At 39.0% G+C, this 24,026-nt stretch overlaps 1 protein-coding gene and 1 pseudogene across 6 annotated transcripts; one reads left to right on the top strand and one right to left on the bottom strand.

The window, feature by feature from the left end:
- Window positions 1-199: 199 nt before the first annotated feature.
- Window positions 200-23,957, bottom strand: LOC144054728 (6-phosphofructo-2-kinase/fructose-2,6-bisphosphatase-like). 4 transcript variants are annotated; one of them, XM_077569990.1, is made up of 14 exons: window positions 23,777-23,957; window positions 10,050-10,175; window positions 9,886-9,982; window positions 9,747-9,813; window positions 7,869-7,943; window positions 7,705-7,761; window positions 7,201-7,322; window positions 6,923-7,130; window positions 5,082-5,228; window positions 2,902-3,006; window positions 2,666-2,795; window positions 2,517-2,579; window positions 2,394-2,458; window positions 200-1,365 (listed from the first exon to the last, which is right to left on the bottom strand). In XM_077569990.1, exons 2-14 carry the CDS (start codon window positions 10,132-10,134, stop codon window positions 1,306-1,308), a joined length of 1,281 nt encoding a protein of 426 aa, XP_077426116.1. In that variant the 5' UTR covers window positions 10,135-10,175; window positions 23,777-23,957; the 3' UTR covers window positions 200-1,305. The 4 variants fall into 4 exon arrangements, with proteins under 4 accessions (XP_077426116.1, XP_077426107.1, XP_077426126.1 ...); XM_077569981.1 differs by lacking the exon at window positions 23,777-23,957 and adding an exon at window positions 15,768-16,081; XM_077570000.1 differs by lacking the exon at window positions 23,777-23,957 and adding an exon at window positions 11,372-15,040.
- On the top strand, window positions 16,865-22,997 carry LOC144054720 (UDP-glucuronosyltransferase 2B20 pseudogene; annotated as a pseudogene). Of its 2 annotated transcripts, XR_013294702.1 has the most exons (3): window positions 16,865-17,026; window positions 19,655-19,837; window positions 20,476-22,997. The product of XR_013294702.1 is annotated as a UDP-glucuronosyltransferase 2B20 pseudogene, transcript variant X1 (transcript). The 2 variants fall into 2 exon arrangements; XR_013294704.1 differs by lacking the exon at window positions 19,655-19,837.
- Window positions 23,958-24,026: the final 69 nt, after the last annotated feature.

Raw genomic sequence — 24,026 nt, 5'->3', positions numbered from 1 at the left:
TAGAGGTGGCAAAAAAATAAAATAAAAAAAATAGCTGCTGCTGAGCTGAACTACAACTTGTACTACAAAAGACATATACTTTGAATATTTCTGATTTTGGGATGGGAACTTTCTTTATTGGAAACATTTTTTCCACAAAAGACATCAACAGTACATAGAAGTCATGCCCCCCCCCCCCCCCCCCCATAAACCCCTTTCAACAAAACCCATCCACAGAACGACTTTTACAAAAATACACATCAAAATGAATCAACAAAGCCTAAAACCAAGGAAAAAAATATATTCATAATAATAATAAAAAATATCTATTTAAGATTTATTAAGATGTGTCCAGTTTTCAATAAAAGCAGCCTAGGAGCCTTTAAGGGAAAACTGAAGTTTCTCAAGTTTTATGCAGAGTAGCAATTTTTTAATCCACATTATGAGGAGTGCAAGAAAGGTTTCGTAGTCACTGGATGCAAGGGGGCGTCAACCAAGTGCCTAGTGGTAGAGAGTCCGCTCTAAGACTGGGAGGTTGTGGTTCAACCCCCCGGCTGGGTCACACCAAAAACTATAAAAATGGGACCCATTGCCGGCCTGCTTGACACTCAGCATTAAGGGTCACCAAATGATTCCCGAGCGCGGCTTCTGCTGCTGCTCATCGCTCCCTTAGGGGATGGGTCAAATGCTGAGGATGAATTTCGCCCCACTTAGGTGTGTGTGACGATCAGCGGTACCTTAACTTTAAAAACGGGTCCGAGGGAATACCAACGCCATATGCTTTATTTCTGCTATTATTTTTATGCTTTTTTCAGATTAACGAGGAGTGAGCTAACCTTAAAACCTGTTACCAGTAGTATAGTTTTCTTTCCCAGGATTCCCTTGAACACGAAGGTGGATTCACTATCACCGTGATGCTGAGACAGTAAATATTAGAAATGTGCCGCTTCTCATTCCGTCATCTACTTTTCAAATCGGTGTCAAACTGACTTTGGAGACATCTTGACATCCAGACAGGAAGTGATCCCCGCAAGATGGCGTCTGTCCTTCAAACCGTGTGTTTTCAAGTCATGTCGAAAATGAAGCCGAGCAATCGACCTTCCAATTGCTGCCCTTCCATCTTGAAATCTTGGTGGCCCCCTTTAAGCCCCTACCGCAATTTTATTTGATATTCTAAAATATATCCATCCATAAAGCCCTCCTTTATTTCCTGGAGAGATACAAATCTCGGAGCCGTGCCTGCGCAAGGCATGTCCTGTTTGGATTGGACAACGAGGTCCAAGATGGCAGCCGTGTCCCGTCTTTGCCGTTTGTGTGGCCCAACGTTCAAATGTGATCAGGAGCCGTCTGCAGCGCTTCTTCTGGGTTCCTGTCCACATCCACGTTCTGCAACATCAACACACGCAACATGGACACTTCAAGGAGGAGTTTGCAATAAATAAACAAAAAAAATGAAATACTATTAACTCATTCACTGCCATTGACGGCTAGAGACGTCAAAAATTCATTTAAACTATTTCTAGTAGTTTAACATTTTTTCCACGTTTGTTATCAAGAGATATAAAATTTGTGATTAATCGTGAGTTAACTATTGAAGTCATGCGATTAATTAAAGTTAAAAATTTTAACCGCCTAACGCGATAAAAAAAAAAAAATATAGTTTTATTATTATAAATTTTTTTAATCGGAATTAATCGTATGACTTCACTAGTTAACTTGCGATTAATTACATTTTTTATATCTGTTCTAAATGTACAATAAAAAATTATAGGTTTTCATACTCTTGTTAACAAAAGTGAAAAAAATAGAAATAGTTTAAATGAATTTTTGACGTCTATAGCCGTCAATGGCAGTGAATGAGTTAAACTGTTCTAGCTGCACTCCCAAAACCTTCACATTTTTGTTTTTTAATAAGGGAAAATACACATAGAGTAAATTGACTCTAGTTAGAGTGGGACCAAACAGACTCCGTTTTAGAGTAAGCTAATATTGTCATTTGGAAGAAAGCAAAATAAAGAATTGAGGGGGGGAGAAAGTCACTCAAGGGTTGAGGATTGAACTCATGACCTTTATTTTGGGAGATTGCCACCTGAGCTATGCCCCTCCTACTATTAGCTTATCTCCAAAAGCAGAACCAAAAACATTGTTTTAGGAAGATTCCAGCTGACAGGAGCTGCGTCTTTTCAGGGAGTCGATCGTCTGTCTTCCAAGCTGAACGTCGTGACTTTTATTTAAATTTGAATTAAAAATATTAATTTTCCCCCAATTCTTTATTTTACTCTCTAAATCAGAGTCTATTTAGTCCCACTCTAAATGAAGTCAAATTTACATAATTGACCATGTAGAATGTAATAATATTGTATATAATAAATATTGTTCCTCAAGATGATGTTCTTCTATGCCATTGATCTTACCGTTGGCTTGTCTCTGTGTGTGTTGACCGCCTCAATGTTCAGGTAGAACGACTCAACTTTGCACCCTACAAGCGAGAAGAACATCAACAACAGCCACTTTGTAGTCAACCGGCCGCCACTTACCGTAAGCGATCGGCGTGAGTTTGAGCACCGTGTGGAGAGGGCATTTCAGATAAGGCAGCTGGTCTTCAGAGAGAAAAAAAAGAAAAAAGAAGCAGATTATGGATTATGGAGGAAAGCCACAACCAGGAACAAGATGATTCTTCACGTACCTGCTGGTTTGTCCAGGAAGTAGGCCAAGAGGCAGCGCATGACCGCTTGGTGGCAGATGACCAGAACGTTCTCCTGCCGCTCCAGCTCCATGATGACGGGTTCCAGGCGATGCACCAGGTCTTCGTAAGACTGGCACAGATGACAACTTCGCGTCACACAATGTGTCTGTACTCTTTCAAGGTCACCAACAACTGGGCTGAGACGTCCTAAATAGAAACTGTCGGGTAAGTCTTACCTCACCCTTTGGGTACCGGTACCGAAACTTGTCCTGGTCCCTCAGTGCAAACTCTTCGGGGAAAAGATCCTGAATCTCCTCATAGGTTAACTCCTCACACACACCCTTAAGCAAGTGGGAACAGAAAAAAACACACACACACATACACAACGCAAATGAGGACATCTTCTTTGTTTAACACTTTTACCGCCAAAAACGTTTAATGACGTATACTAAAATCCAAATGAATGCCGCCAAAAACGATAATTGACGTTTTTTTTTTCTCTCAATGGGCAATGCAACTTGTTGCGCAGCACTGCCTTGTCATTGGGGTTGTACAATCCCACATCATCCACCAACTATGGCCAGCAGATGGCAGCATTGTATCTCTTTTCAATGGGCTCCCGGTAGAATGAAATTACAATGAAACATGACGAATCTGATGAAATAGAACGTTTTCAAGGACAACGTGAATGATCAAAGCCTTTGTCACATTAAATCTAATTCACAGAGCGTCACTAAACAAAAAATATTAGTGTCAAAGTTACTGTTGTGCAGAAAATGTATCTTTTCACAAAAAGCTTGTTTTCTCCTTATCCTTTCAATTTTCGCTCGGTGTCACTCAAATGACCTATTTTCAAAAGGTGATTACTAAAGAACGGAATAAGGTAGAACTTTTTTTTTCTAATTTAAGAATGGAACGTGATCTTTTATGTTTATGTAGTCACAGCACACAATATTCTGTTTGCCTTGAAAGATGAGTTAAAATGCTCAAAATCAGCTGGCGCTGTCGGGGTTGTTTTTTGGATAACGTGTGGCAGTAAAAAAGTAAAAAATAAAAAAAATCGTGCTGAGGGACAGGTTGTTCTTCGTTCTTGGATCCAAACTGTAAAAAATAATAAATTATTAATTTATTTATTATTAATTAAAAATAAAAACCAACAACTGAAGAATACTGATGAAAAACTGAAGGTTGAAAAGAGTTCAAACTTGTTACCACACTTTTAACCTATTTTGGAGTTGATTAAAAAGTGTTGCGGTGAATTTGAGTTATTTATAAGAGAGCAGTAAATAAAGACAGTTTTTATTTTTCTTCTTATTTATTTATTTATTTATGATTACTATTATATACGAATACTTTCCTCTCCTTCCATCTCCTCACTGAACCTAGCCGATAGATGAACCTGAGTAAATCTGTCGTTTTGTGCAACCTTTACTGTCACAAGAGCCATTTTAGGCCTAATAAAAAAATTGTTTTTTTTTTAATCTGCCTAGAGCCGCAAAACATTTGTGATGAGCAAAACTGTGTGTTTGTGTTAGTTTAATTTAGTGAAAGCCCAGAGGTAATTAGAGTTGCTCCATAACACAAAAATATGCAGCATCCAATATTTTCAGATTCATTTTCTTCTACCTTTTGTCTTCCGTTTTTGGATTTCATTTGTTTGTGTTTTTGCTGTAATTTTTCATACTTCTTTTGTCATATATTTTTAGACTTTTCTGCCTTTCTGTCAAATTTTTGACATTCTTGGCAATTTTATGGACATATAATGGTAGTTTTCTGCCTCACTCCTTCCTTATTTGAAAATTTTATTGCAATTTTTGTTTATTTATTTACTACCTTTTCCCCCTGCCTTTTTTGGTATTCCTTTTTGGCAATTTTCAGATTTTTTCTAGATTTCTTCTTTTGTTTTTGGACATTTTATAGTTACGTTTTAAATGTTTTCTTTTCTGCCTTTTTTATTTTAAATAGAATTTCGGACTTGTTTTTTCTCCTTTCAATTTTGTGTACATTTTAAGGTAATTTTCTTCTTTTGTTTGTTGGCATTTCATAGCTACTTCTTACATTTTTATATTTTCTTTTCTGACTTTTTTTTTTATTGAATTCTCACATTTTAAGGCAGAAAAACTTCCAAAATTTGGACTCTGGCAATTTCTGAGTATTTATTTGTGCATTAAAAAAAATCAAAATTTTGAATTTGTTTAAAGAATATTTTATCAAAAAATAAAAATAAATATGTAAAAAAAAAAAAAATCATTTCTACATTTTTGTTGACCCCTGAATTATGAGTCTCACAACGGATGCCTCAGATCGACGCGTTGCAAATACTTGACCCAGGATCAGCATAGCTGCACTACAGCTTCAACACGCTAGCATTTCCCTCACTCGTCCAATCGGTGTTATTGTGTTGAATGGAACTTACTGCGTCTATCTCGTTGAGAGCTTTCCACTGCTCAAACGAGCCCCCCAGCGTGTGTGCGGTTTGGATGGTTCTCTTCATGTGGCTCGTCCACACCTTTAGCTCGTGGATCTTCTGACTCTGGATGAAAGTCTTCAAAGCAGCAGCGTACTGCAGACAAGGAATTCAGATGAGCAATTAGTCAAGGCAAGTCGATTGCACTTTGTAGGGTGAAAAGGTCACGAAACACACAAAAGATTACCAACCGAAGCCCGTACAAGCAAGAACTTGACAACCGAGTCAAATACAGCAGAGACTAGAAGGTAGGTTCTGTTGGGTTTACTTCTGCCTCGGCCGGTTTGGCAAGACAGAGAGAAAATAGGAGGAGAGGTTCAGGGATGAGAGAACAATGGGCACAACAACAGCTGTATCAAAAATAGGATTGTTGTCCCCCGTGTATAGAGAAAATAGGGGTATAATTGACACCCATTTAAAACGCATTGGTGACAAAAAGAAAACAAAAACAAAAAATAACCTAAAGCATTCTTTGAAAAATGCTGACAAACATGAAAAAACAAACACAAATCTAAAAACGAACTCAAAACATTGAAAATTCTGCGATTTTGCCCCATTACGGTCAAGGATGTTAAACGCCTGACTATCTATGAGATCCTATGATATATTCGTTTAGTCTGAGCTCTGTTAAGAGTGGATTTGTCCATAAAATCTGGTGCAAAACAATCTTAAACATGTTCAATATTTATGACCAAAAATCTTTGTGTTTAGAGAAAGACGACATCCCCTTGTTTGTTGGCATTTCATAGCTACTTCTTACATTTTTATATTTTCTTTTCTGACTTTTTTTTTTTATTGAACTCTCACATTTTATGGCAGAAAAACTCCCAAAATTTGGACTCTGGCAATTTCTGAGTATTTATTTGTGCATTAGAAAAAATCTAAATCTTGAATTTATTTAAAGAATATTTTATCCAAAAAATAAAAATAAATATGTAAAAAAAAAAAACATTTCTACATTTTTTTTTTTTAGAGATCCACAGGGAGCCAGAGGAGAGGGACTAAAGAGCCACATGTGGCTCCAGAGCCCCAGGTTGCAGACCCCTGAATAACAAGTCAGGACATTGAGTCAGGACTTTAAATGAAATTCAGCCAATCAAGAAACAACCTGACGTAAATAAAAATAAACATTCCACTTGAAACACAAAGACTTTTGGACCTCAGAAAGAAAAAAAAACACCACCACGAACTCTCCTATGTAAAAATTAGGTTCTAGTCCCTCCACTAGATGGCGATATCAGTGATTTTATGCTAATTTAGACATTTAACTCTTTGACTGCCAAAAACGTTAAATAACGTTTAGTAAAATCCTATGGATGAGTGCCAAAGACGTTAAAAGACGTTTCTTTCAAAACGGAGGTGAAACTAACCATTTTCTATTGTTGATTACTGAAAAACGGAATAAGGTAGAAACAAACTTTTTTTTCTGATGAAAGATGAGAGTCCAATCTTTCATTTGGTAGTATGTGTGTTTCCATAGTCCAAACACATAATTTTCTGTGGACCTTGAAAGATCAGTCAAAAATGCTTAAATCGGCTGGCACCCACGGCATCCCTTTTCTGAAAACAGTTGGCAGTCAAAGAGTTAACTGCACCCCTCGGCCACACTAGATTCCACGTCGATTTGTTTGTGTGTGGTGTGCTTCAAAAAATAAAATAAAATCTTGCTGTGTGGGGTCTGTAACAATCTGCTAAGATTTTTTTTAAATCCTCATGTTAATACCTGGCCTACAAGACATTAGCAGGGCTAAAATCTTATAGTTTGATCCAGGCAAGTGTTCTTCACTCACTTCATATCCCCTGCTGGACAAAGAAGAGTCTCCGCCGATGCGACCAAGAAGATTGAGTTCGCTCTCGCCATGGCGGCTCAGATAGATGGATCTCGGCGCAACATGGATGTTCATGAGGTAGTAGACGATCCTGCTCTGGATGTGATCCCGGACCAGATTCACCAGATATCTTTTACCCACTTCAAAGATCTTGATGTAGGAGAGCTTCCTGTTCAATCGAAACGAACGTCAGCATTTAATCCGAGCATCGACAATATTCTCTACTATGCCGACTCCACCTGTCTTTCTCATCGTCAATCGGCATGTAGCTGGACTTGTAACACTCGATGCGCTGCAGAAAGTCTGCCATGGCTTCCTCCATGCTGCGGTCCACGTAGTCTGGACTCCCAAATTTCACTTGCTGCAAAGGACATGATATTTGGATATTGAATGGAGGGGACACATACAAAATACAAATAAATAAATAAATACAATTAAAAAAGAGAGAGAGAGAGAGCAATGATGATGACATGTCAAATCGGTAAAATTACCGAATGAACAATACTGAGCTCTCCAGGAAAAAAAAAAATGAATGGAGGGGACAGGAAGATGCATTCACTGCTCACAGAAAGTTGGACGAATTTGGCTGTCGGGTGACATTTGAGGATGAACCCAAAATGCATTCGAACCAGGTCTGCTTCTCAAATGAGGAGCGTAGATTTTACTTGGTGTTTCTTTTTTTTTCTTTTTTTGCCTGACTTAACTCGTCTGTGAAAAGTGGATAACTGATGAGGAATTCTCACCTTGACATTCTCTGCGATTATTTCTGGGTCGTCACAGATCGACTCCACAAAGAAAACCTGGGCACAAACACTTTTAAAAAAAACAATGTGCAGGGACACACACACACACACACACATAACAGAGTATGGCCATGGATCCTTTTTTGGTGTCCACTTGCACTTGCCTTGTAGCCTCTCTCCTTGGCAAAGCCGAGGATGATGGCCCTTCTCTCCCTTGTGGCGTTGGTAGCATCAAAAACCTGCGCAGGACACATTGCTAGCAAGCTCAACACTTGTTTTCCATACTAGTGAAAAAGAAAGATGAAAATTAAGATGTATTATTCATCAGTAAAGTTGAAGTAGCTACTGAAGTACAACTAGAGTTGAATTCTACCTCTACTTTTACCAGTCTTTATTTTACGCAAATATCTGCGAGTAGTTTTTGCTCCCCCTGGTGGTGTCTGGTGTGATTTTTCATGTGCACGTGCTCAATAAACACCGGCAAACTCTTCATATGAGACAAGTGTAATGATGTTGTTTGGCCTGAAGGGGGCAGTGCAGACAGCTCTTATTGTGTCTCTCTGTTCAGCCCATGTCCATAAAGTGTCACTCAGTCCTTCTGTGAGTGTAAAAGACTGTGAAGACCTGTGTAACTCACTACCACAAACGGATTGAGAGGATGTTAAGGGACATGATGGAGGATCACCTCTCACACACACATGTAGAACTGAAATCTCCTCACACTTCAGACTGAAAAACACTCATATATATATATATATATATATACTGAAATGTGCTCTGATTGTTTCTTGAAATACACATTTCAGGGATGTATGTCAGACCTTCATTTTGTCAGTGTGTGTGAGAACACTTTAGTTGTGTGTGTATGAGATCATTTCAGTAGTGGATATAAGAGAGGGGGCGGGGGGATCAGTACTGTGTGTGTGGGAGCGATCCAGTAGTGTGTGTGCCTGTGTGTGTATGTGAGTGAAAAAAAAGAAGTAATTTTTTTAGAGCATCGGCGTGTGTGTGAGAGCATATTTTTGCAGAGTTTATGAAAGAGGTAAAGTAATATCACTGAGCATTTCAGTAGTGTGAGTGAGTGTGTGTAGTCGACATACAGTCGTGAAAATGTGTGAGAGCACTTCAGTAGCGTATGAGCATTTTAATTTCACGTGAGTGACACAGTTTTAGTAGTACAGTATATGATTGAGAGATTATTTTGGTAGTGGATGTGAGAGAGTTACTGTTGTGTGTGAGTGAAAATCATGTATGAGAGCTTTTCAGTGGCATGAATGAGAGTGTTTCAGAAGTTTTGTGTGAGAAGGTTTCAGTAGTTTGTGAGAGGGCATTTCAGTTACATATGAGTGAGACAGCATTTTAGTTTTTCACGTGAGTGACACGGTTTTAGCAGTTTACGTTTGAGAGAGCATTTCAGTAGCGGATGTGAGAGGATTTCAGTTGTGTTTGAGTGGAAAAAAATCATGTCCTTGAGAGCTTTTCGGTGGCATGAATGAGAGTGTTTCAGTGGTGCATTTAAGTAGTCAATATAAGTGGGGAAAAAATTCAGTAGTGAGTGTGAGAGCATTTCAACTAACTTCAAAGTCTAACCACTTTAATTTCATATGAGTGACATGGATTTAGTAGTATATGTGTGAGAGAGCATTTCAGTTGTGTGTGAGAGAAAATAATCATGTCTGAGAGCTTTACAGTGGCGTGAATGACAATGTTTCAGTAGTGTGTGTGAGAGAGCATATAAGTAGTCGAAATAATTGAAAAAAAAATCAGTAGTGACAGTAGCATGTGAGCATTTTAGTTTCATGTGAGTGACAGGGTTTTAGCAGTATGTGTGAGAGATCATTTTGGTAGTGGATATGAGAGAGTTACAGTTGTGTGTAAGTGAAAAAAAATCATGTCTGAACTTTTCAGTGGCATGAATGAGAGTGTTTCAGAAGTTTGTGTGAGAGGGTTTCAGTAGTTGTGAGAGCATTTCAATAGCGAATGGAAAATTTGTCGTGTATTTCAGTAGCGTGTGCATGAGTTTGAAAGTTGGTCGGCCTCACCGCCACGTGACCTTGGTCCCTGGCGAAATAAGTTGCAACATCTCTCAGAGCGGTGGCCGCACATGCCCTGCAGAGCAAGAAATGACGGTGACGCCTCTCTCACAAGACCAACAAGTGGCTTTGAGCTGCGGCTCCTTACTTGCGGATCCTCATGGCCTCCTCGTTGTCCGGTTTGAAGAACTCAAAGTTCTCGTAGGTCTTGACGGCCTGTCGGCGGTACTGGCCCACGTTGAACGCTGGCGGGAATGAAGAGCAATAAGGCGGAGCTCACGTAGTTGATGTAGTTGAGGCTGCCAAACCGACTTTTTGTGGCAACCCCGATCCAGTTGAGGTAGCGGGTGAGCTTCTTGGAGATGTACGTCTTCCCTCTGGCTGGCAGGCCCACCATGACGATGAGCGTCGGAGAGTTGCAGAGCTGCGGCACTGATGCTACAAAACGGAAACAGAAAGACACGATTTCATGTGGTCTACAGTTTTTTCTTTGAGGGCTAGACTCTTCGGGGGTCTCTTCTGGACAGGAAAAAAACACAAAAACAGGACCGTTAACGCACATACGCATACACATGCATGCATGCATGCTATTGCATTTGCAATAAAATACAAGAAAGTAAAACGAAGAAGCGCTACCTTACGATCAGCTCTTTATACAGTAGATTAAGACAATCAAAGCTAATATAACATTTTAAAAACAGGGACGTAAAGATATGAAGTTGAGCTCAATACATTTGTTAAAACAGTTATAGAGGAAGTCAGCCCCCCAAAAAATTATTGACAATAATATGTTCTATGCAGCCCCCCCACCAGTCTAAATATGGTATTCTGGTCAATATTGCATTAGTGGAATATGAGTTAAGCAGCAAAAATCCAACTGTTTTTATCATTATCAGAAGGCGGCCATTTTGTCAGTTGCTTAGGTCTCAGGTAACAACCAATCACAGCTCGGCTTCAGAAAACAGGTGAGCTGTGATTGGTCATGGCCTGAGCAACTGTGATGTCATCGTCAGGTGACAGCAAGTGTCAAAATGGCCTCCCCCCTGAGATGGATAAAAACGACTGGATTTCGCTTCATAACTCATATTCCACAAATGGAATATCAATCAGAATGTCATGTTTAGACTAGTGAGGTCATATAAAGCGCATTATTGTCAAGAAACGTTTAAGTATGACTTCCCCTTTAAATAAATGAATTAATTAATCCATAAAAGGACAGAATCCAATCTAAGCTAAAAATATTCTGTCTTCAGTTTACTTTTAAAAATGACCGGTGACGTACTTCCTTGACACCAACTACTGCTTTCTTTTTAGACAGATCAAGCCCTCTGGCTTACCTTTTATCTTGTTACCACTTAAAACTTGAAATGTAAATTTTTTTTGCGAGGCAGCAGAGGTGTGCCCATGAGTGCACACTAAATGACACTGACAGTCCTGAGTGACACCTTTTGTCTCTGATTGGTTGTTTTTCTGTGACAGCAGTTTCTTGTATAACAACTAATATTATAACTATCACCTATCACATCCTGTCAAGCCACAAGGACTGTTTTAAACAATACGGATTTTATTTTATTTTATTGCAAACACCTCATCTAAGATGAAAGAAGACATACGGTATGTGTTTTGTTTCTTACCCAGTCGTGTTTCTGCTGTTGATTGAAATGAACAAGTGTCCGTCGTTTACAATTCAGTCTGCAGACGTTTGTGCCGCCAACGTATCCAGAAGGTTCGTGTGTGTGTGTGCGTGCGTGTGTGTGTGTGCGTGTCAAAGTGGGCCCAGGCGGGGGCCTGTCGGCCTCCAGGCGGTTCGATTATCAATGGATTATGCCGCATGAGCAAAAACGTTAAAAGGGCCGCGTCAGTGCCTGAGCCTACCGAGTCTCAGCTCGGTCTAGTCTGGCTGGCGTGGCCCAAACACTGTCTGGGTCCCCCCACAGCATGTGAGGGATGCAGCATGACCAAGACGCGACAAATAAAAGCCGGCGGGCATTGTGGTGCCTTCGTCTGCGTTTGTTTGTTTCACAACCTTTAATGAGCCAGGACACATTATTGTCATTGCCAAACAAAAATGTCACAAAAAATATGTGTACTGGAATAATGACCTGCCAAACCCATTTGAGTATATTCCAAATTATTTTCCTATTAGTCCTTAAGATCTGAATCAATCAATATCTCAAAAGCAGATGAATTTAGCTCTCTAAAATTTGCATCTTTTTAAAGTCCTGTTGTCATCTACGGAAGTTGTAAGAAGTTACAATCCTATATTGACAGAGTAAAAATGTGACTAAACAAGGGATGTTTGCAAACCTTGAACGAACCCTGACCAACCCTGACAAGAGCGCGCATTCACTACCTTCGCTAACCCTTGCAAACGTTCGCTACTCATTGAGGTACAGGCTTAAATGTATTTGTTCCTTCCAACACACTTGCAAAAATGTTTAGGCTAAATGCTAAAAACGGAAATCATGCACTGAAGACTTGGTATTAAATCATAAAAAATATGAACCAACAATGTTTACATAATTTATCAATGTATTGGTATAATGTAGGACAAAAAAAGAAGCATTTTTCACATTTGCACAAGTCAATACACGGTCTCGGGAAAAAAATGCTAACTTTTTAGCATTTAGCCTACAAGTACATTTAACCGTATTTGCAAAATCCTGCACTTCTGAATTGGTAATAAATCATAAAAATTAGGAATCAACAATGTTTACATTCTTAATTTATCAACGTGTTAGTATAATGTATTTGGTAAATAATAAAAAAACAACAAAAATTTTCTTATATGCACAATTTAATGCACTGTGGAATTATGGGGAAAAAATGCTAACTTTTTAGCATTTAGCCTACAAGTACATTCAACCATATTTGCAAAATCCTGCACTTCTGAATTGGTAATAAATCATAAAAATTAGGAATCAACAATGTTTACATTCTTAATTTATCAACCTATTAGTATAATGTATTTGGTAAATAATAAAAAACAACAACATTTTTCTTATATGCACAAGTTAATGCACTGTGGAATTATGGGGAAAAAATGCTAACTTTTTAGCATTTAGCCTACAAGTACATTCAACCATATTTGCAAAATCCTGCACTTCTGAATTGGTAATAAATCATAAAAATTAGGAATCAACAATGTTTACATTCTTAATTTATCAACCTGTTAGTATAATGTATTTGGTAAATAATAAAAAACAACATTTTTCTTATATGCACAAGTTAATGCACTGTGGAATTATGGGGAAAAAATGCTAACTATTTAGCTTTCAGCCTACAGGTACTTTTAAACGTATTTGCAAATACTTTCAAAGCTATTTGCCAGTCAAAAATATTTCCTCCATATTGACAGAGTCACGTACGCTTTTCATACTTTCTTGTTGGTGAGTTTCAGGTCGACTTCAACACTTGAAGACTAATGTGCTCCCCCTGGATTCATTCGAAGTTACTAAACGCACGCGGAGGAGCGACACTGAACACGTTCGGCTGGAGGAAAAGAAGCCGTGTCTCTTTCGTGTTTTTAATGTCTTGCGATAAATGCGGACGCTGATGTCAGACTGGGGATGCGCGTATCCTACGCGTGCACATGTGAAGTGGGGAAGCAGCTGCTTGCCCAGCCTCATGTCAGACAATTAAAGAACAGATGATGAATTGAGATGAGCGCAGCATCGCATTTCACGCCACTGTGGAGGTTTTTAGCATGGTGCTACTGTCATTAGCATGTCCACTTCACGCTTGTAAGGTTTCGGGTAATCGCAAGTCCAGCCTTCTCGATTGCTGGAGTACAAACGTGCAACCAGGAGTCCACCGCATTTCAAACGTGGGCACGTTAGCGCCATCAAAATTGCCCACAGGTGTGAATGTGAGCGACAATGCTTGCTTGTGTAAAGGTGCCCTGCGATTGGCTGGCGACCAGTCCGGTGCCGAGCCCACCACCCCCTGCTCAAAATCAGCTGGGAGAGGATGTCTGCGGATAAGCGATATGGAAAATGAAGCGTGGATTAATTGTGAAAACAGAGGCAATGCGACAGGGATAGTTCAGGCTTAACCTCTAACCTCTGACCCTACGTTTGGGTTTGGAGAGTAATAGGGAATGGTCTTTGGGGCGTGGCGCAGAAAGAAAGTGGATCCATCTGTTATAAACGGTTGACCCGATGGCTCTTAATGAATAATATTAGCATCATGGAAGATAATTAAATCATGTTTTTTCAGTATTAGCTAAATCTCTGGAGCGAATAGTAAATGGTACGTCCTTCATAGGGGGGTTCAGTATTTTGCTCAAGTATTCTTCGACGTGGTCACAATGGCATGGGATCAAACCCGCAACATCTGGGTTGGGAGACGACCACTCTACCACTGAGCCATGCCGCCCTCGGATTAAAGGATTAGGATTGGCATTGTTGAGGAGAATAAAAATACGATTTTTTTTGTTGCTGTCTGCATTTGTGAATTTGTATTTGCGTTAATTTACTAATCCTGGATTTATTTTTGAGTCAGGTCTTATGTTCCAATTAGTTTTGTTTCTTGAGATGGGGTGGAATTTGATTTCTAGTGCTCCTTCTGGTGCTCTGACAAAACACAGAGCAACATCCCAACATTGTTTTACTTTTACTCCTGGCATTTAAAAAAAGAGACATCTGAACTTTTTACTCCTTACTTTGTTCAAATAGGCTTGCTACTTTTTGAGGTAAGTAGAAAGAGGTCATGTGAACCACAGTTGAGATCTTCATTGAAACGATGATTAAAATCTTGGCGACCTGTGAGCGCCGACATGGAGGAACATGAAGCAGATTGTGCAAAGGATTCTGAGAAGCAAGAGATTTTACATATGTGGAGTTGTCTAAGAGAATTGTTTGATGTTGTTTATAAGATTTCTTGAAATGTCTTGTGCCGGCCTAAATTTTTTTTCTGCCGCTCCACAAATTGCCCGTCTAATCTGAAAAAGCACATGCAGCCAAATGTGTATTTTCTTCCGCTGTCTTTAGTTCATTTAGATATTTTTTTTCTGTTCGACAGTTCACATTAGCAAATAATTGACAGTAAAACGTCATTCCTACTCTTTACTTAAGTATTTAAGTACATTTCAAAGTGTACCATTTGACTTTTATGTTGGTAAAGGAGGTAACTTAGTATTTGTATTTGTACAGAAGTATGTGTACTCCTAATTAAGTACAGAGTATGCCTTCTTTTGCCACTCCTGAACTTTCCCATAAGCCTTTTCGAATGGCTTCTTTGCTCCGTGTGGCAAAGCATGACGACAGAAATGTTGCGCAACTCTGTGACAAAAGCCATTAGCTGACTGGCATTAAGTCAAGAGCGCGTCTGCCACAATCTCGTTTTTTTATTGTCACACCTCCCAGATGTGCCGCAAAGGAGGCTTTGGCAACAAGGGGAGACAAATCTCTCAACTGATATCGGATGCGTCGCTGCACTTTGCACCTCCAGAATGCCGACTTGCAGAGCTTGTTACTCGAGTTTGTTGTTGTTGCTATTCTCTTTTTTTTTTGGGGTAGTTATTCATGGAAAAAAAGGAGTAAGTCAGGTTTTCTATTACCATATAATAGTCTAATTGCTTATCATATGTTCCAAATGGCAAGCTTTCATTAACAACTCAAGGCAATAACAAGGCTCCCGGTGTTGTGAGGGCAACGTCAGCGAAACCGCCAGCTAAAAGACAAAACAAAAGCAATCAGACCACTTTGTGCTTCTTGACTGCTAAATAAGCCACCACAGAGCCAAATATTATACCGCAAGACTTTAATTCTGGGGTGTGACTTTTAACTAGCCGTGTTATATTGATGTTGTCCGAGTGTTGCCAAGCAGACCAAGAGGCTTGCTATTGCTAATTCAAAGTCTTCAATGAAGCTAACAAGCATGATTTTGGAATATTGAGAAAACTGGAGTAGCTGCCACAAGGAAAGGCCAAACCCCCAAACTCACAACTGGTCTACGCACAATTCCACCCGAATGCAAATGTTACTCCAAGTAGGGCGCTGCCCATCTGCAACTCGCGTTCCATCTCACCTGTGCTGTCGCACCTGCGTCTCACCCCGTCTTCCAGCTGGGAAAGCTCCATCGCGTGCGGCCGTCGGCTGAGCTCAGGCAGGCCGGCACACAAGAAGTCACGCTCTTTTTAAAGACATCAAACCCCTCGTCAAGTTATTTGACGGCCAACCCGGCTCCCCCTACTCACCCCCCGGCCCTCTTTTCATGACACATGGACATACGATAGCAGCACGCTGGTGATGCCCTTTAACGTTTGCCAGGGCTGGAGTTCATAACACACACGTGCACACACAGACACACACACAGTCAGCATGCAGAGGGCGGGTCCTAAATAGTGCAAAGGTCACTAAGTGTTACTACGTGGATGTAGACAGGCAGAGAGAGAGAGAGAGAGAGAGAGAGACAGAGAGAGAAATAGATAGCTCAATACTTTTTTTTGTTGTATTTTCATTGGTTGGCCAGTGGGTGGCAGTGTAATGAATAACACATTAATGTCCATTCTAGTGCACAAAGAAAATAGATTTTGAATAGCTGTCTGCAGTAGTGACCAGAGCTGGTCCACACCTTTAAGGGGCCCAATAACAAAGCAAAATTGGATTTTAGGTCCCTCAAGTTCTGCTAACAGACATCTTTAACTATGGAGAACCAAAACTGCCATAATTAAAAATAAATAAATGACTAAAAAATAAAAACAGATATAAAAAATATAGTGAAAACTTTTTTATGCAAAAAATTAATATAAATGGAATATATATATATATATATATATCCCTGAATAAATAAATAAATACAAGTAAAAATAAATACAAAAATTAAAAACAAGATTCAAAAAAAATTGCAGTTATGATACCAGACCTGTAGGTCATTTTATAATCAGGGCTTACGTTAACATATTAAATAATAAGACCAAATGCTTTTTTATTTTAGAAACTTGACATTATATGATTTTTTTTTTTTTGCTATCACATTGTTGAACAGTGTGGCCTGTCTGAGGTGACCAATTGAATAACTGAGCATAAAAAATTGACAAGTCAAAGGAATCAGCGTAATAATTTTTGGCGGAAGGTGTTTTATGGTGTTCAGATGGATGATTATGACAATGATTTCCAGATTTCCAGTTTTGGTAGAGGAAAGTGTGCAGGAAACCCAGAGGAGGGATTTGGACAAACAAGCAGGAGATTGGAGAAGTTACACATTGACTTCCTCTTGGAACACAAGCTCTGCAAAAGCACTAAGTGACAACGGCAGACCGGAGTCAGTGGCTGACGAGACCTGAGGTGAGAATCTTTATTTTATTATGATCAAATAATTAAAACTGTTGTGTTGTGATTAAGGTTGTATTTTTATTTATTTTTCATTTATTTTTTGTCTTTTATGGCTGATGTGTCGTTATAGATTGCTTTGTAGTATTTTTTTTGTGTGGGACCCCCTCACAAACGAGATGTTGCATCTCAAGGGGCTTATCCCACGTTAATAAAAAAATGTCAACAACAACAACCTGCTTTTCTGCCAAAATGTCAGATTGGTCTCATAAGCACTCCTTCCATCGTCAGCGTGCATTGATTTGACATCCTTTGTGATTTTATTAGGTTGCATTAGAAAACCAAAAGAAACAGGCCTGATGTTTAACTCATTCACTGCCATTGACGGCTATAGACGTCAAAAATTAATTTTAAATATTTCTATAAATTTTCTACTTTTTCCACTTTTGTTAATAATTGTATGAAAACCTAAAAAAAAGTGTTTTTCTTAAATTGTACATTTAGAACAGATATAAAATTTGTGATTAATCGTGAGTTAATTATTGAAGTCATGTGATTAATTACAATATAAATTTTTAACCGCCTGACGCGGTTTAAAAAAATTAAGAAAAAATCATAAAAAATTAGGGGCATCAGGCAATTCATTTTTTTAAATTGTAATTAATCGCATGGCTTCACTAGTTAACTCACGATTAATCACAAATTTTATATCTGTTCTAAATGTACAATCAAAAAAATTCTAGGTTTTCACACTCTTGTTAACAAAAGTGGGGGGAAAAAAGTTAAACTAATAGAAATAGTTCAAATGAATCTTTGATGTTTATATGGGCAGTAAATGAGTTAACATGATGTCATTAGTTAGTAATTCTCTTATGGGGATCACTTTTATTACACTCCATGTCATTCTAATGTTGAAAAAATTGAAGTCTCTCACATTAATTTCATACATAATGTAACACAAACGGCTTCACATTTACTTCACAAAGCCATACGATCAGATTAAAAACTTCCAAAGGTCACAAAAGAACTTTTTTTTTGCAAGTAGGACATAAACGATTCAAGAACTGTTATGTTGAACCTTACCCAAGTTTCCAACCCTTTCAACAGCCTACTGGATCAAATTCTGCACTGTGAGCCAATAAGATGAGAACTGACAACCTAATGTCCTTTAACACCCAAAAAGGGCTGATTGTGTACTGCGATGACGTCGTAAAACTGATTGAAATGAGTCAAAAGTCCATTTAAGTTCAAGAAATGGCTGAGTTGATTAAAAGTGGCAGGTTGAGGTTGGAGATGAGTCTGTAGTTTGTTAATATGGAAGTATGGGTGGGTGATGTGGCCTAAAAATTATATTGCGCTATTTCAAAGAAATTTACGGTGACGATATTTTTGATATTGGTAAAAATGACTGAACAATAGATTTGTGATTAGTGCTTTGGAAAAATATAACTTTTTCTTTTTTTTTTTTTTTCTTGGAGAGCTCAGTATTGTTCATTCGATTTGACATGTCATCATTGCTCTCCTTTTTTTTTTTTTTTTTATATATATATATATATATATATATATATATATATATATATATTTTATTTTTTTTTGTATGTGGGTGAGTATGTGCGTGTGTGTGTGCGTGCGTGCGTGCGAGTGTATGTGTATTCATTAGTTCACCTAAAACCTATTAAAAAAAATCCCATACTAATAATATAATAATAAATTGCCAAATGCAGAAACATCAATGTAAGTTATCACGATGTAGTGGCTCTCGCTAACAGGCAGAATTAAGTAACCAGAATTAGGTTAAAATATTCTATATACGTAGACCATGTTTCTATAAATTTTGATATTTGGTTTTTATTTGAGGCAGATATTTTTTCCATTAAAATGTGATTTATGAGGAGGTTAGACCATTGGTCGATATTCAGAGTTTGTTTATTTTTCCAGTTAACAAGAATTGTTTTTTTAGCGATAGTAAGGGCTACAAGTGTAGATTGAAATTGTTTATGTGGTAAGTCAGTTGTTGTTAGGTCACCTAGCAAACACAAGTTTGGAGATAAAGGTATCCTACAGTCCAAAATAGCGGAAAGTTTTTCTAAGACTTTAGTCCAGAAATACATAACCGGAGTACATAACCATAAAGCATGAACATAAGTGTCTGTAGTGTTTTGTAAACATTGGAGACAAATGTCGGAGTCTGAGAGTCCCATTTTCTTCATCATATATTGAGTAATGTATGTTCTGTGAATAATTTTATATTGGATAAGTTGTAAATTTGTGTGTTTTGTCATTTTAAATGCGTTTTCACAAACTTGAATCCAAAAGTCAGATTCCGGTGCTATAGACAAGTCTGTCTCCCATTTCGAGATGGGTAAAGACATTTTATCAGTATATGAAAGTAACTTATATATTTTTGAAAGTTTTTTTTGTTGTTGTCGGAGAAAGCTTGTTAATATCTTTAGCTAAAACAAAATATAACTTTTTCAATAATTGAGCATTAAAAAAAAAAAGAAAATACTCGGTTTGGCTTTGCATTCCGCACAAACTGACAAGTCAAATGTTGACCAATTGAATTTCATAGACTACAAAGATGATTTTTGGGGGAAGGCGTTTTACTGTGTTCAGATGCTGGTTTATGACAACGATTTCCAGATGTTGTTTTGCTAGCGAGGAAAGCGTGCAGGAAAACCAGAGAGAGGGATTTGGAAAAACAAGCAGGAGATTGTTGCTGTTACACATTGACTTCCTCTTGGAACACGAGCTCAGCAAAAGCGCTTCATGACAACGACAAACGCGGGAGTCTTCTCTCTCTTGGAGCAGCTGACAAGACCTGAGGTGAGAATGTGCTGCATTGTCAAAGTGTAAGCTGCGCGATTTCCATCATCTGCAACGGTTGGTTTGACAACCTTTGTGATTTTATTGGGTTGAGTGAGAAAGATATGACAAACAGGCCTTTACCGCTCGTTTCTCAACAATGCCTGATTGTTACGGTTTGTCTAAATATGCAAATCTGGACGTAAATTAAGAGATCGGATCAAACCTAACCATTTTCCAAATGAACTGCTTTTAAGGAATTTTTTAATGAATTATTATTTAGTGAATAATTGTCGAGAAGTATATATCCACAGATTGGGGTATCGTGCACTCACATCTCTGTTTTTGATTAGAAACTTGCCTCATCCAGATAAACATCTTGAACATATTTTTATCCGCAAATGTTTCCTCAGAACATTGTGGGGGGGAAACGGATATTTATACCAGAAGAAAACAACAAACGTTTGGTATCACTTTTTGAGCTTGTGAAAGTTGGAGAAAGAGGTCTAGAGTAGAATCCTTAAGGCTTAGCAAGTCTTTCCTTGTGTAAGTGGGTGGCGTGTTGGTCGCCGAAGAAGAACAAAAATGACAAAAACGGAGAACTTAAAAGCGAGGAAACCATGTATGATTATTACTAAATGTGTTTGTGTCCCCTTTAGCAATGGCACCCTATCCCCAACTGGCACTCCTCCTGCTGTGTTCCGCCACTTGTTGGGGCGGGAAAATTCTGGTCTACCCCTTGGATGGAAGCCACTGGCTCAACATGAATATTCTGGTGGAGGCGCTTCACTCTCAAGGCCACGAGATCACGGTGCTGCGAACCTCCACCAGCTGGTACGTATCCGAGAAGTCGCCCCACTACACCTCCATCACCATCTTGCTGGAGCGGTCCCAGAACATCGAGAGCCAGAACTACATGAGCGCTTTCCTGCAGAGGTCCATCGAGATCTGGCGGCACAGAGGCTCGCTGTGGGCTTTTGTGGCGTTTTACAGGAACATTAACAGCTTAATTGGGGAGTCCCAAGTCGATGTGGCCAAAATGGTGGTCAGCATATTTGAAAATCAAACTCTGATCAAGGAGCTGAAAGAAAGTGGATATGATCTTTGTTTGACAGACCCGGCCTTTCCAGGTGGGGTGCTGCTGGCTCACTATCTGAACCTTCCCGTGGTCTTTAATGTGCGCTGGCTTTTCAACGGAGAGGCACACTTTGCCATTGCGCCGTCTCCTCTTTCCTACGTCCCTCAACTGTTCTCCCATTACTCGGACAAAATGGACTTCTGCCAAAGGATGAACAACCTCATCTATCACGGCGCGTTGCTTTACATGTACCACTACGTGTCCAATCCGCCTTACGAGGCCGTGTGCGATCGCTATTTCGGAGGTGACGTCAGCGCCATGTCTCTCATGCAGGAAGCCGATATCTGGCTGATGAGGGTGGACTTTACTTTGGAGTTCCCTCGTCCCACCATGCCCAATGTGGTCTACATCGGAGGGTTTCAGGGGAAGCCCGCCAAGCCTTTGCCGGCAGATTTGGAGGACTTTGTGCAGAGTTCTGGCGAACACGGCGTGGTGGTTATGACTTTAGGAACTTCGTTGGGCGACCTCGGCCCTGAGATATCCCAGATCATCGCCTCTGCTTTTGCCAGGCTGCCTCAGAAGGTCGTGTGGAGGCATATCGGGAAGAGACCCGCCACTCTGGGGAACAACACCCTGCTGGTGGACTGGCTGCCTCAGAACGACTTACTGGGTCATCCCAAGACCAAAGTCTTTGTAACTCACGGTGGTACTAATGGCATATACGAGGCCATCTACCACAGCATTCCCATTTTGGGAATTCCGCTCATCTTTGACCAGCACGACAACATGGTGCGGATGAAGGCCCGCGGAGGCGGCGAGATTGTGGACGTAGCGGCGCTCGAAGTGGAATCTTTCACCGCTTCCCTGAGGAATATTCTCGATCCACGGAAGCCTTACAAGCAGAACATGATCAAACTTTCCCAACTTCATCGCGACAAACCCATGAAACCCATCGACACTGCCGTCTTCTGGATAGAGTACGTCATGAGGCACAGAGGTGCGGCACATCTGCGCACACAGTCCTATAAGTTGCCATGGTACGCCTATCACTGTCTGGATGTGATCGCAGTCCTTGCGCTTTTCTGTCTTGTAATGGTTGCATCAATGTGGCTTTCCTGTAGATGTCTTTGTAAGCACCTAGTGAGGGCCAAGAATTCCACATTTAAATCCAAGACAGAGTAGATTCACAAGCCTAACCCTTTTCACAAAAAAATCCCAAGGTTGAATCTGATTGGTCAAAGTCAGATAAAAAAAAGGATATGATTCCATTTGAAATTTATTGCACAGTTCTGCAATATGCATAGTTAGTTCACAGGCCTTTACTGCGATGCAGATTTTTTTTTTCATATATTTTGCAGTCCGAGTGGTTTTAATAATGCTAGAGAAGTCATTAGTGTAAGTGTGTCAGGAATCAGGATCGATCTGACATGCAATTTGGAAGTTGAGAAAGACAAAGTTAAGAGTCGCCCTCTGCTGGTCGAACAGGGGAGGTGACATAAAAAAGTTAATGTTTTACCTTTTTCAAGGTTGGTCCTACAAACGTAAAAACAAAATTGTGTTTTTTTAGTTTTTATTTTATTTTCAAATCCTGTTGTGAAATCTATTTTTTTAGTCTGAAGGTCAGACACTTTGGCAAGAAATCGGGGATAACAACAATAAATTTGGGATAAAAAAAATGAGTCAAGAGTCTTTTTAAGACTAGAGACAACAAATGCCTAAATGATGAATATGACGTCATCTTATGTTCATAATTCTCTTTATGGAGATCACTTGCCTTTTATTTCACTCTGACTCATTCTGCTATAAAATATAAATATAAAATGATCAATGTGCTGTCAAATATGGAGTACATTAAAATTATTATTATTATTAGAAATGCATACTACAAATAAAATATTCCCCACAAACAAGCAATAATCCAATAATTCCACACAAACAATCTTGACAATTTGAAGAAGAATAGAAGAAGTGCAACATCTTAGAGTGTTCAAAACACAGTAAACAGCAAGCATCTGTCTGGGGAATATGTACAACAAACGTATCCACTCCAATGCAAAATGAAAGAATGAATTTTTTGGGCCCCACTGAAAAAAAAAAAGATGTATTACAAAAATAAAGTCAGAATGTTATGTGAATAAAGTCTGTGCTTATTACTTTGAAACAGACACAAACAATCACATTAAGGTCCCCATTCTGATAATAATCTCAGGCTGATTAGGACATCTTCATTATTTTGACTGATCACAACATAAAAAAAAAATACATGTATGAATATCTGTAGCAATTAATGAATTTACAAAAAGTACATTTACATCTCTAAAAATTAAACAATTTAGGGGTATGAAGTTACTATATTGAAGAAGGCCTTGTTTTTAACTAACGTTTTCTTAAGCGTATACAGCTACAAATGTAACTAACAATGTAACAAAAAAAATATTGACATTTTATGAGTAAACGTGTACTGTAATCATCAGATTTAGAAACGACTCAATTATGTTATTTTGTTGCCAATCAGCTTCCTAAATTTATTCGCGTGAGTAAATGGGGCGAATTAGAGGTATATACTTTGTGAACTTGTCGCTTTATGAAGTTCTGTCGTGTTGACATGCTTTAGTTTTAAGGGCAGCCCTGCCACATTAAATATGGCGGATAGGCTGACTCCTAAAAACGCTACCTTAAGTGGAGTCTATGTTAACATTCCTATGCTATAACTGCAATCCTTTTTCAAAAGTAACTACTCAAGATAACAGTCTCCGTTTTGTCAAAAATATCACTTTATTGTCTTCTCACTTAAAAGCACAACTGATTTGAAGTTTGTGTTTGTAAACTAAACTGTCCAGCATAGTTAGCTTAGATTTTAAGAGTTCATACAGCTAGCTTACCTGCGACTGACCGATGAAGTTAAACGATGTAGATGTTCTGTTTCCTTATCCTTGAGTTGCAAACGTTCCGAGTTGCTATTGTCTTTTCCAGGTTTCACCAAAAAGATCATCCTTTAATCCAAACGTTTTCATCTTTGGAGCGTCCTACGTGACACTTGCCATCAGGCAGCCTCAGCCCTCGTGTCACAGCGCAGCCTACTGGTGGCTGAGTTACGGTGCACATGACACACTCGAAAAAGAAAAAAAAAAC

The sequence above is a fragment of the Vanacampus margaritifer genome, chromosome 1 (genome assembly GCF_051991255.1).
Source record: "Vanacampus margaritifer isolate UIUO_Vmar chromosome 1, RoL_Vmar_1.0, whole genome shotgun sequence".
NCBI lineage: Eukaryota > Metazoa > Chordata > Actinopteri > Syngnathiformes > Syngnathidae > Vanacampus > Vanacampus margaritifer.
This window is presented reverse-complemented; position numbering and strand designations above follow the sequence as displayed.